Here is a 12,500-nt window from a genome sequence, read left to right as displayed (position 1 = left end):
GTGTCCATTGACTTTATGAATGAGTCATTGAATCACTCTTAACTCTGGCTCTTTTAAACGAATCGTGCATTAATGTGTGTGTGTGTGTGTGTGTGTGTGTGTGTGTGTGTGTATCAGGCTCTGAAGGCGCTTCAGGACATGAGCTCATCCCCTCTGACCGTGTCTCCGCTGATGTCCATCCGACACAAAGCCATTCCTGTGCAAACCTTCGAGGTACAACATCATCACACTCCTTTCAAACCAGCCTTTGTGTGTTTGGCTTGTGTATGAGTGTGTGTGTGTGTTGTGGTATCAGGTGAAACTGGACGTGTATCTGGCTGACCTGACGAAGATCGGGAAGAGTCAGAAGTACTCGCTGAGTGTGGATGTGGAGGGAGGAAAGCTGGTGGTGATGAAGAAGATGAAGGACGCGCAGGAAGACTGGAACACGTTCACACACGACAAGAGTGAGTCAGGGATGAAGAGGGTGATGTCACTCTTACATTATTAGCAGTGAAATGTAAGTGTGGAAAATGGACCCTTCAATGCACTAAAGAAATGACTTGTGTGTGTGTGTGTGTGTGTGTTTGTTTTTGTATGTGTGTTTGTTTTTGTTTGTGTGTTTGTTTTTGTGTGTTTGTTTGTTTGTGTGTGTGTGTGCTTTTTGTGTGCGTGTTTTTGTGTTTGTTTGAGTGTGTGTGTTTGTGTTTGCTTGTGTGTGTGTGTGTAGTTCGGCAGCTGATTAAGTCTCAGCGTGTTCAAAATAAACTGGGAATCGTCTTTGAGAAGGAAAAAGACAAAAGCCAAAGGAAAGATTTCATCTTTGCCAGCGCAAAAGTGAGTCACAGTTTTATACTGGTGTTTCACAGTGTGTTACAGAAGCCACAGATTAATCGTTGTTTCTCGCCTGTAGAAAAGGGAAGCGTTCTGCCAACTCCTGCAACTCATGAAGAACAAACATTCCAATCAGGACGAGCCCGATATGATCTCCGTCTTCATCGGGACATGGAACATGGGTGAGACACACACACACACACACACACACACACACACACACACACACACACACACACACACACACACACACACACACACACACACTCACACACTCACTTGATGATTGACCACAACACCCTAGCAACGCCCTGATGACCACCCACAACACCCTAGCAACACCATAACGACCACCCACAACACCCTAGCAACACCATAACGACCACTCTCAACACTCTAGCAACGCCCTAATGAACACCCTAGCAACACCCTAACGACCATCCACAAAACCCTAGCAACACCCTCAAGACCACCCAGAACACCCTAATGACCACCCACAACACCCTAGCAACACCCAGACAACCACCCACAAAACCCTGGCAACACCCTGACGACTACCCGCAACACCCTAACGACCACCCACAACACCCTAATGGCCATGACCACCCACAACATCCTAGCAACACCCTGATGACCACCCACAACACCCTAGCAACACCATAACAACTACTCTCAACACCGTAGCAACGCCCTGATGAACACCCTAGCAACAGCCTGACAACCATCCACAAAACCCTAACAAAACCCTAACAACCACCCACAAAACCCTAGCAACACCCTGACGGCAACCCGCAACACCCTATCGACCACCCACAACACCCTAGCAACGGCCATGACCACCCACAACACCCTAACAACCATCCACAAAACCCTAGCAACACCCTGAAGACCACCCGCAACACCCTAATAACCACCCACAACACCATAGCAAAACCCTAATGACCACCCACAAAACCCTGGCAACACCCTAACGACCACCCACAACACCCTAGCAACGGCCATGACCTCCAACAACACCCTAGCAACACCCTAATAACCACCCACAACACTCTAGCAACAACCTAACGACCACCCACAACACCTTAGCAATGGCAATGACCACCAACTACACCCTAGCCACACCCTAACGACCACTCACAACACCCTAGCAACACCCTGACGACCACCCACAACACCCTGGCTACCATCATGGTGGCGAAAAAACATTTCTCATAAAAATCCCCGTTCGTCCTTGTATCATAGTCTCTGTCTCTCTCTGCAGGCGGCGTTCCTGCTCCTAAATCGATGGGATCGTGGATTTCCTCTCGAGGCTTGGGGAAAACTCTGGATGAGATGGCGGTTACTATCCCTCATGACATCTATGTGTTCGGCACGCAGGAGAACTCTGTGTGTGATAAGGAATGGGTGGAAACGATCCGCTGCGCACTCAAGGAATACACAGAGATGGACTATAAACCGGTGAGAGAATGTGTTTCAGTGGCTTGCTTGTTTGTTTGTTTTATTTAGAGTTTGACAAGGCAGGATATTGAAGAAAAAAACCCTGAAATGTATCAAACGTAACACATACTCAAGACAACCTTATGTACATCATTTAAAACAAATATAAAACAACAACAACTGGCTCCTCGGCAGACAGATGCAGTTTTAATGACGCTACGACTGTTATGACTGTGACTTTATTTAGAGTTTAATGTGTGTTTCTGTCTGTGTTTCTCATCTGGCGGTTGAACTTCCCACAGTGAGTTTAACGAGTGAAAGGCTCGAGCAGGAGGAATGAATGTGTGGTTTCTGTGTCATAGGTTGCAGTGCAGACGCTGTGGAACATTAAGATCGTGGTGTTGGTGAAGGCGGAGCACGAGAACCGCATCAGTCACGTGGGAATGTCCAGCGTCAAAACGGGGATCGCCAACACACTCGGTCAGAACGCACAAACTCACTCAAACACTGCAGAAAATGACTTTCTTCCTCAGTGTGTGTGTCTGTGTGTGTCTGTGTGTGTGTCTGTGTGTGTGTCTGTGTGTGTGTGTCTGTGTGTGTGTCTGTGTGTGTGTCTGTGTGTGTGTCTGTGTGTGTCAGACTGTCTGTGTGCGGGAATCGCCAACACACTCGGTCAGAACGCACAAACTCACTCAAACACTGCAGAAAATGACTTTCTTCCTCAGTGTGTGTGTGTGTGTGTCTGTGTGTGTGTGTGTGTGTGTGTCTGTGTGTGTGTCTGTGTGTGTCAGACTGTCTGTGTGCGGGAATCGCCAACACACTCGGTCAGAACGCACAAACTCACTCAAACACTGCAGAAAATGACTTTCTTCCTCAGTGTGTGTCTGTGTCTGTGTCTGGGTGTGTGTCTGGGTGTGTGTCTGGGTGTGTGTCTGGGTGTGTGTCTGTCTGTGTGTGTGTCTGTGTGTGTGTCTGTGTGTGTGTGTGTCTGTGTCTGTGTCTGGGTGTGTGTCTGGGTGTGTGTCTGTCTGTGTGTGTGTCTGTGTGTGTGTCTGTGTGTGTGTGTGTCTGTGTGTGTGTCTGTGTGTGTGTCTGTCTGTGTGTGTGTCTGTGTGTGTGTGTGTCTGTGTGTGTGTCTGTGTGTGTGTGTGTCTGTGTGTGTGTCTGTGTGTGTGTGTGTCTGTGTGTGTGTCTGGGTGTGTGTCTGTCTGTGTGTGTGTCTGTGTGTGTGTCTGTGTGTGTGTCTGTGTCTGTGTCTGTGTCTGGGTGTGTGTCTGGGTGTGTGTCTGTCTGTGTGTGTGTCTGTGTGTGTGTGTGTCTGTGTGTGTCTGTGTGTGTCAGACTGTCTTTGTATGTCTGTGTGCGGGAATCGCCAACACACTCGCTCAGAACGCACGGCAAAAATGACTTTCTTCCTCAGTGTTTTTGTCCCGTTTAGATTTCGTACTGCAAAAGACAAAACTCCTGAGGAAGAACATGAATCACCAGTTTTTGATTCGGTTCTATGCATTTATTAATTATCCTAGGAAACAAAGGAGCAGTGGGCGTGTCCTTCATGTTTAATGGAACATCGTTTGGTTTCGTTAACTGTCACCTGACGTCCGGCAATGAAAAAATCCACAGGTGTGTCTTGAAACACTGACCAGCAAATACACAATTCATTGTTTTGTTTTTTAACTAATGACCTTTGACCCCTGGCAGACGCAACCAGAACTATCTGGATATCCTGCGTCAGCTGTCGCTGGGCGATAAACAGCTTAACTCCTTCGACATCTCGCTGAGATTCACGCATCTGTTCTGGTTCGGCGATCTCAACTACCGCCTGGACATGGACATACAGGTAAAGCGCCATGAAGCACATGAACGAAACGCTTTTGATGAAAGCATTGTGGTATTCTCTGGGTGTAAAGGAGTAGTTGTTGTCAGGCCAATCATGTGAATCTAATGAGATATTATGGTATTATATCTGTACCCGACTTAGGTCTCAATAAACTCGTAATTGTGGGAAAAAGTTTAAATTGCGAGAAATAACGTCAGTATTGCAAGATATAAAATCGCAATTGTGGAAAAAAAGTCGCTATTGCAAAAAATAAAGTCAGAATTGCGAGATATAATATTGTAATTGAGGAAAAAAGTCAGAATTGTGGAAAAAAGTCGCAATTGCGAGATATAAACTCGCAATTGTGGGAAAAAGTCGCTATTGCGAAAAATAAAGTCAGAATGGCGAGATATAATATCGCAATTGTGGAAAGATTTTGCAATTGCGAGAAAAAAGTCAGAATACCAAAATAAACTTGTAATTGGGGGGGAAAAAAGTAGCATTTTGATAAATAGTCAGTATTACAAGATATAAATGCGCAATTTGGAAAAAAAGTCGCAATTGCAAGAAATAAAGTCAGAAAGGAGAAATATAAACTCGTAATTGTGGGAACATTTTTTTAAATTGCGAGAAATAACGTCAGTATTGCAAGATATAAAATCGCAATTGTGGAAAAAAAGTCAATATTGCAAAAAATAAAGTCAGAATAGCGAGATATAATATTGTAATTGTGGAAAGATTTTGCAATTGCGAGAAAAAAAGTCAGAATACCAAAATAAACTTGTAATTGTGGGGGGTAAAAGTCGCAATTGCGAAATATAAAGTCAGAATTGCGAGATATAAACTCGTAATTGTGGAAAAAAATCTCAATTGCGAGAAAAAAAGTCAGAATTGAGAAATATAAACTTGTAATTGTAGGAAAAAGTTGCAATTGTGAGAAATAAAGTCAGTATTGCGAGATATTAACTCGTAATTGTGGGGGAAAAGTCGCAATTGTGAGAAATAAAGTCAGAATGGCGAGATATAAACTTGTTATTATGGAAAAAGTCCAAATTGTGGAAATTTTTTGCAATTGCGAGAAATAAAGTCAGAATGGCGAGATAAAAACGTTTTATTAGCGAGAAATAAAGAATTGTGTGAGTCGCAATGACCTTTTTTACTCTTTTATAACATGTTATTATCGATATCTGACAATGACTAGTTTTTTCCACTTGGATGAGCAAGTCCAGGTAAATAAAGCACTCGTAAGCGTCATGTTGCGTATGATCGCTGTATGAATACTGTGCTCAGCGTATGAAGTGTCTGTGCGATTGGGAGACCTGGATGATATCCCACAGTTCCACAGGGCAGTTCACTAGTGTCTGCAGGAGTGTATCGCTGTAACAGCTGTGGCGTCTCAACACTGACTCACTCTCTCTCTCTCTCTCTCAGGAAATCCTCAACTTCATCAACAGGAAGGAGTTTGAGCCGTTGCTGAAGGTGGACCAGCTGAATCTGGAGAGAGAGAAGAACAAGGTCTTCCTTCGCTTCGGTGCGGCTCACCTCTGACTCTCTGTGTGTGTGTGTGTCTGCGTGTGTGTGTCTGCGTGTGTGTGTCTGCGTGTGTGTGTGTGTGTGTGTGTGTCTGCGTGTGTGTGTGTGTGTGTGTGTGTGTGTGTGTGTGTGTGTGTGTCTGTTTGTTGTACAGTCTTTAATTTGTGTTATTTAAAAACCATTGCAATAGTAAGAATCTGAGTTAATACAATATGATATTATTTATACAATTATATATCTTATAGTTAACACTTTTCCAATAAGGTTTCATTAGTTAACATGAACTAACAATGAACATTAATCTCAGTTCATCTCAACATTTACTAATACAGTATTAAAATCAAAAGTTGCATCTGATAATATTATTTAATGAACCATCGTTGAACAGTTGTATATATATTCATTAACTAATGTTAACAAAGATGAATAAGTACAGTTTATTTAATAAGTACTAATTAATTTATTAATTACTAAAAACCTGGACGTATTCTGTGAGAAATATAACTTTGTGTACATGTTCAGTTTTTGCTCATTTCTACTGTTTCGTGTTTTAAACGCAAGTTTGTTCTAGAGTTTTTCCTCTAGATTATCTAAACATGTCTTTGAGATTTGAGTCTCTTGGCTCATCAACACTTCCTTTCCCTGCCGCATCATATCCTGTGTGTGTGTGTGTGTGTGTCCAGCGGAGGAGGAGATCACCTACCCCCCCACGTACCGCTACGAGCGCGGCTCACGAGACACGTACGTCTGGCAGAAGCAGAAAGCCACCGGGGTAAATCACTCACACCACACTAACCCTACTCTTAAAGAGACAAAATTACCCATGATTCACTCTCCCTCAACTCATCCTAGGTGTGTATGACACTCTTCTTTCAGAGGAATACAATCTGAGTTATATTAACAAATGTCCTGACTCCTCCAAGCTTTATAATGGCAGTGAATGGCTGTTTCTGTTTTGAAGTCCATAAAAGTGCATCTAGACGCACTTTTATGATGATAGATGCACTTTTATCATGGATAGATGCACTTTTATGATGGATAGATGCACTTTTATCATGGATAGATGCACTTTTATGATGGATAGATGCACTTTTATGATGGATAGATGCACTTTTATGATGGATAGATGCACTTTTATGATGATAGATGCACTTTTATGATGGATAGATGCACTTTTATGATGGATAGATGCACTTTTATCATGGATAGATGCACTTTTATGATGGATAGATGCACTTTTATCATGGATAGATGCACTTTTATGATGGATAGATGCACTTTTATGATGATAGATGCACTTTTATGATGGATAGATGCACTTTTATGATGATAGATGCACTTTTATGATGGATAGATGCACTTTTATGATGGATAGATGCACTTTTATCATGGATAGATGCACTTTTATCATGGATAGATGCACTTTTATGATGGATAGACGCACTTTTATGATGGACAGATGCACTTTTATGATGGATAGATGCACTTTTATCATGGATGGACGCACTTTTATCATGGATAGATGCACTTTTATGATGGATAGATGCACTTTTATGATGATAGATGCACTTTTATGATGGATAGATGCACTTTTATGATGATAGATGCACTTTTATGATGGATAGATGCACTTTTATCATGGATAGATGCACTTTTATGATGGATAGATGCACTTTTATGATGGATAGATGCACTTTTATCATGGATAGATGCACTTTTATCATGGATAGATGCACTTTTATGATGGATAGATGCACTTTTATGATGGATAGATGCACTTTTATGATGGACAGATGCACTTTTATGATGGATAGATGCACTTTTATCATGGATGGACGCACTTTTATCATGGATAGACGCACTTTTATCATGGATAGATGCACTTTTATGATGGATAGATGCACTTTTATGATGGACAGATGCACTTTTATCATGGATAGACACACTTTTATGATGGATAGATGCACTTTTATCATGGATAGATGTACTTTTATGATGGACAGATGCACTTTTATGATGGATAGATGCACTTTTATGATGGATAGATGCACTTTTATGATGGATAGATGCACTTTTATGATGGACAAGATGCACTTTTATCATGGATAGACGCACTTTTATGATGGACAGATGCACTTTTATGATGGACAGATGCACTTTTATGATGGACAGATGCACTTTTATGATGGATAGATGCACTTTTATGATGGACAGATGCACTTTTATCATGGACAGATGCACTTTTATCATGGATAGATGCACTTTTATGATGGATAGATGCACTTTTATGATGGATAGATGCACTTTTATCATGGATAGATGCACTTTTATGATGGATAGATGCACTTTTATGATGGACAGATGCACTTTTATCATGGATAGACGCACTTTTATGATGAATAGATTGCACTTTTATGATGGATAGATGCACTTTTATCATGGATAGATGCACTTTTATCATGGATAGATGCACTTTTATGATGGATAGATGCACTTTTATCATGGATAGATGCACTTTTATGATGGATAGATGCACTTTTATGATGGACAGATGCACTTTAATGATGGACAGATGCACTTTAATGATGGATAGATGCACTTTAATGATGGATAGATGCACTTTAATGATGGATAGATGCACTTTAATGATGGATAGATGCACTTTTATGATGGATAGGTGCACTTTTATGATGGATAGGTGCACTTTAATGATGGATAGATGCACTTTAATGATGGATAGATGCACTTTAATGATGGATAGATGCACTTTTATGATGGATAGATGCACTTTTATGATGGATAGGTGCACTTTAATGATGGATAGATGCACTTTAATGATGGATAGATGCACTTTAATGATGGATAGATGCACTTTTATGATGGATAGATGCACTTTTATGATGGATAGATGCACTTTTATGATGGATAGATGCACTTTTATGGACTTCAAAACAGAAACAGCCATTCACTGCCATTATAAAGCTTGGAAGAGCCAGGACATTTGTTAATATAACTCTGATTGTGTTCGTCTGAAAGAAGAGTGTCATACACACCTAGGATGACTTCAGGGTGAGTAAATCATGGGCTAATTTAAATTTTTTGGGTGAACTATCCCTTTAAAGAAGTTCACATTCATGAGCGTAAAGAAAGAATCCCTGCTAATGTGTTTATGGTCCTGAGGCGGCTACTTCCTATCACCTGACCTTTGTCACAGGAAGTGAAGCGTCCTGCATTCCTTTAATTCCTCCTGCGTTCCTTCTCTCTCGTCTCTTAGATGCGGACCAACGTTCCCTCATGGTGCGACAGAATCCTCTGGAAATCGTATCCTGAGACGCACATCGTCTGCAACTCGTACGGTACGCAGTCCGCTAATACATCAACTATAGAAGTGTTTATTTCAAATCCTTCTTTCCATTCAAAAGTATGAGTTTCCACTGAAATCTGAAGCAGCACAATATAATAATATTTCATAATTTTTACAGTATTTTTGATTAAATAAACACAGTCTTGGTGAGCAGAAAAGACTCTTTCAGAAACATTAAAATAATCTTTATTATGTTTATTTTGGACCACGAGTGTAAAATTAGTATCACTATATGAAGAGTTCAGATGCAAAAGCCTCTAAATGCCATCTGAAATTTTCTTATAGAATGATCATTTTTATCAAGCTCGTATATTTAAGTTCAGTAATTCCACTTAAATGACAATTAATAGGTAATCTTCATTGCCATTTAAGTGAAATGATTGAATTTAAATATACGAGCTTGATAAAAATGATCATTCTATAAGAAAATTTCAGATGGCATTTAGAGGCTTTTGCATCTGAACTCTTCATATATATCCTTTATATCATCATTATTATTTATGTTATTATAACACTCTTGTTATTTTAGTTTTCCATTAAGTAGTAAAATCCTCACTATTTTCGCATTATCACTGAAAAATGTGGACAGAAGTCATTCTAAATATACAACAATGTTTTAGTAGAAATATCTGTTTAAAAATGTCATGTTTATTAAGCACTTAAAATTTTTTGAGCAGTTTTACAGTTGCAGATAGACTTACATTTTCATGAAAAAAAAAAACGTGCATTGCTTATTTTTACTAGATTTTCTCTTTTTGCATTAAACATTAAAGATGGCGTTGGTGGATCAGCACGTCAACATACAAACCATCTCATAGCAAATGCAAATGTGACAAATAACCGGCTGATAAAAGTGTGTAATGAAATCCAGTGGAGTTTTGGCGGTTATTGAGGCTGATTTGCATCAGATGAATATGTAAATAATGTGTGTGTGTGTGTGTGTGTGTCAGGCTGTACAGATGATATCGTCACCAGTGATCACTCGCCTGTCTTCGGCACGTTTGAGGTCGGCGTGACGTCTCAGTTCGTCTCTAAGAAAGGTAATATATGGGTTTGATCCCAGTGTTCAGTGTTGTTCTGGTTTGATCCCAGTGTTCAGTGTTGTTCTGGTTTGATCCCAGTGTTCAGTGTTGTTCTGGTTTGATCCCATTGTTGTTCTGGTGAAACTGGTTTCTGAGATGCTCTTCCTCCTCAGGTCTGCCCAAGTCTTCAGAACAAGCGTACATCGAGTTCGAGAACATCGAGGCCATCGTGAAGACCGCCAGCAGAACCAAGTTCTTCATCGAGTTTTATTCGACGTGTCTGGAGGGTGAGAAACTCAATCAGGAGCAATACATCAGTGAAAATCATACGAGACAATCTTTATGAGTTCAACATTCATCATCATCACTGAAAATCTGAGATCTGATCGATCAAATATTCATGACACACTCGCACGGATTTTACCCATGTTATGAAAAATGTGTATATTTAATTTATATCATCATTAATTCATGTAATTATAGTAATAATAATTATTATGCATAGTATAATAAAAAATTATATATATATATATATATATATATAATGAATATACTATATGTCAATAAAGTATATATGCCAATAATTATACTTAACAATTATGTAAGAATAGTTTTTGTGAATCAGTTCAAACTGTGTTTTGATGAATTGATTCTAATGGATTCACTGATTTGTTCTGAAAAATCATTGAAAAACGTTAACGTCATTTTTAAAATATTAAAGTGTTTTACTAAAAATATGCAAGTATTGATGTATTGTTATATTAGTGCAAATAAATTAATAGATTTAAAAAATATTTTTTATTTATTCATCTCATCATTGAAAAATGTTGAAAAGTCATTCAAAAAATTATAAAATGTTTTAGTAGAAATATCTAATTAAATATTGCATTAAATATGAAAAAACTAATATTTTATTAACATGCATTATTATATACATTATTTATTTTTTATTCGTGTTGTCACTTAATGTCGTTTAAGTATATTAAAACGTTTTAGTAAAAAATATGCAATTAAACATTGCATTAAATAAGCGATTAACGATGGTAATAAATATGCAATTATTGATGTTTATTCATCTTGTCACTGAAAAATAAAAATATGCAAATAAATATTGCATTAAATATGCAAATATTGATGTTTATTACTATGCATTATTATATTGGTGCATAAAAATTTGGTGTCTACTACATTATTGACTGTTTACTATGGCAAACCTCATCGTTTAATGATGTGTAACCTGTGTGTGTGTGTGTGTTTAGAGTTTAAGAAGAGTTATGAAAATGACACTCAGAGCAGTGATAACGTGAACTTCTTGCGCGTGGGCTGGTCGTCGAAACAGCTGACGACACTGAAGCCCATCTTATCCGACATCGAGTACCTGCAGGACCAGCATCTGCTGCTCACCGTCAAATCTCTGGATGGATATGAATCATACGGTGTGTGTGTGTGAATGACATCACATCTGGTGCACTTTCTGTAAAGCAGCTTTGAAATGATGTGTATTGTGAAAAGCGCTATACAAATAAATGTGAAGTAAACTGAATTGAATTGAATCAGATCCGGTGCTCTTCACGGGTCGAAAATGACAGAAATTTATGTTTTTATTTCAATTAATGTACTATATTTTAAGTTCGATAATGTTTTTTGTTTAATATTTTGTATGGTACTAAATTATATTTACGCTGTATTTATAATCCATTTGTTCACTTTTTGAGCATAGACCTGAACATTTTATTTCCAGCTTAAACTGTCATAAATCTTGAACGCTTTACAGCGACAGACATCAGTTTGATCTCTTTTCAAACACGACACTTGACAGATTATTGCTGAAGTGAAAAAAGTTTTAAAAAGAGTTACAGAATTTTACGTTATTATTATGAAAAATGTGCAAAAATACTGTTTTCAATTTTTATATGAAATATATATTTTCAAAAACATTATTTACTAAAACTGTGAGAAAATCAAAGCCATAAATCTGAACAAGTTTTGTTCCAAATTTGAGGTTGATATCTCATAAAATGATCTTTCAGTGAGATGTTGTTCAACTGCAGTACCAAACGCTTCCACTAGAGGAAACTCATCTCTTATTCATTTCCAATGCGCGAACAAAACAAGTGTGGCTATTTTTTACAGGACCATTTAACCTTGATTTGTGTGTTCACACAGCCTTTACCAAGTTTCGTACCATTCCAATGAAGTAAAAAATTCTAAAAACAAAACAAATGTAAAAGAGACTTGCTCTTCAGACTGTATGAAGTATCAGAAACTGCCATCTTGTGGTCGTGCTGAGAAAACAGTCTGAACTCCTGCTGAATTATGATTTGTATTCTGACACAGATGTTCAGATGAAGCACTGCATTCTTCTGCCTTTCTCTTGAGTATTTCTGGTTTTGTTAAATTAAATTACTCTTAAACTAAATTAAATCACGTGTTAGTCAAAGTTTCTTGGACCAAAAAAACAAAAAAAAATTCTAGTTTAGTGTCAGAAAATGGACTGAAGAGGATTTATGTT

The 12,500-nt window shown here is 38.6% G+C and overlaps 1 protein-coding gene across 1 annotated transcript in view; it reads left to right on the top strand.

Annotated features, from left to right (window-relative positions):
- The window catches only part of inppl1a (inositol polyphosphate phosphatase-like 1a), a 43,155-nt gene that overhangs the window by 20,143 nt on the left and 10,512 nt on the right, over nucleotides 1-12,500 (top strand). The window contains exons 8-21 of the mRNA XM_082179924.1: nucleotides 118-213; nucleotides 296-446; nucleotides 710-816; nucleotides 893-995; nucleotides 2,075-2,271; nucleotides 2,613-2,730; nucleotides 3,777-3,873; nucleotides 3,952-4,090; nucleotides 5,501-5,600; nucleotides 6,286-6,374; nucleotides 8,877-8,958; nucleotides 9,917-10,006; nucleotides 10,162-10,275; nucleotides 11,248-11,424. Coding sequence (XP_082036050.1) covers nucleotides 118-213; nucleotides 296-446; nucleotides 710-816; nucleotides 893-995; nucleotides 2,075-2,271; nucleotides 2,613-2,730; nucleotides 3,777-3,873; nucleotides 3,952-4,090; nucleotides 5,501-5,600; nucleotides 6,286-6,374; nucleotides 8,877-8,958; nucleotides 9,917-10,006; nucleotides 10,162-10,275; nucleotides 11,248-11,424 — 1,660 coding nt within the window. The remainder of the gene's footprint in view (nucleotides 1-117; nucleotides 214-295; nucleotides 447-709; nucleotides 817-892; nucleotides 996-2,074; nucleotides 2,272-2,612; nucleotides 2,731-3,776; nucleotides 3,874-3,951; nucleotides 4,091-5,500; nucleotides 5,601-6,285; nucleotides 6,375-8,876; nucleotides 8,959-9,916; nucleotides 10,007-10,161; nucleotides 10,276-11,247; nucleotides 11,425-12,500) is intronic.

The sequence above is a fragment of the Leuciscus leuciscus genome (genome assembly GCF_965113295.1).
Source record: "Leuciscus leuciscus genome assembly, chromosome: 9".
Taxonomy (NCBI): domain Eukaryota; kingdom Metazoa; phylum Chordata; class Actinopteri; order Cypriniformes; family Leuciscidae; genus Leuciscus; species Leuciscus leuciscus.
This window is presented reverse-complemented; position numbering and strand designations above follow the sequence as displayed.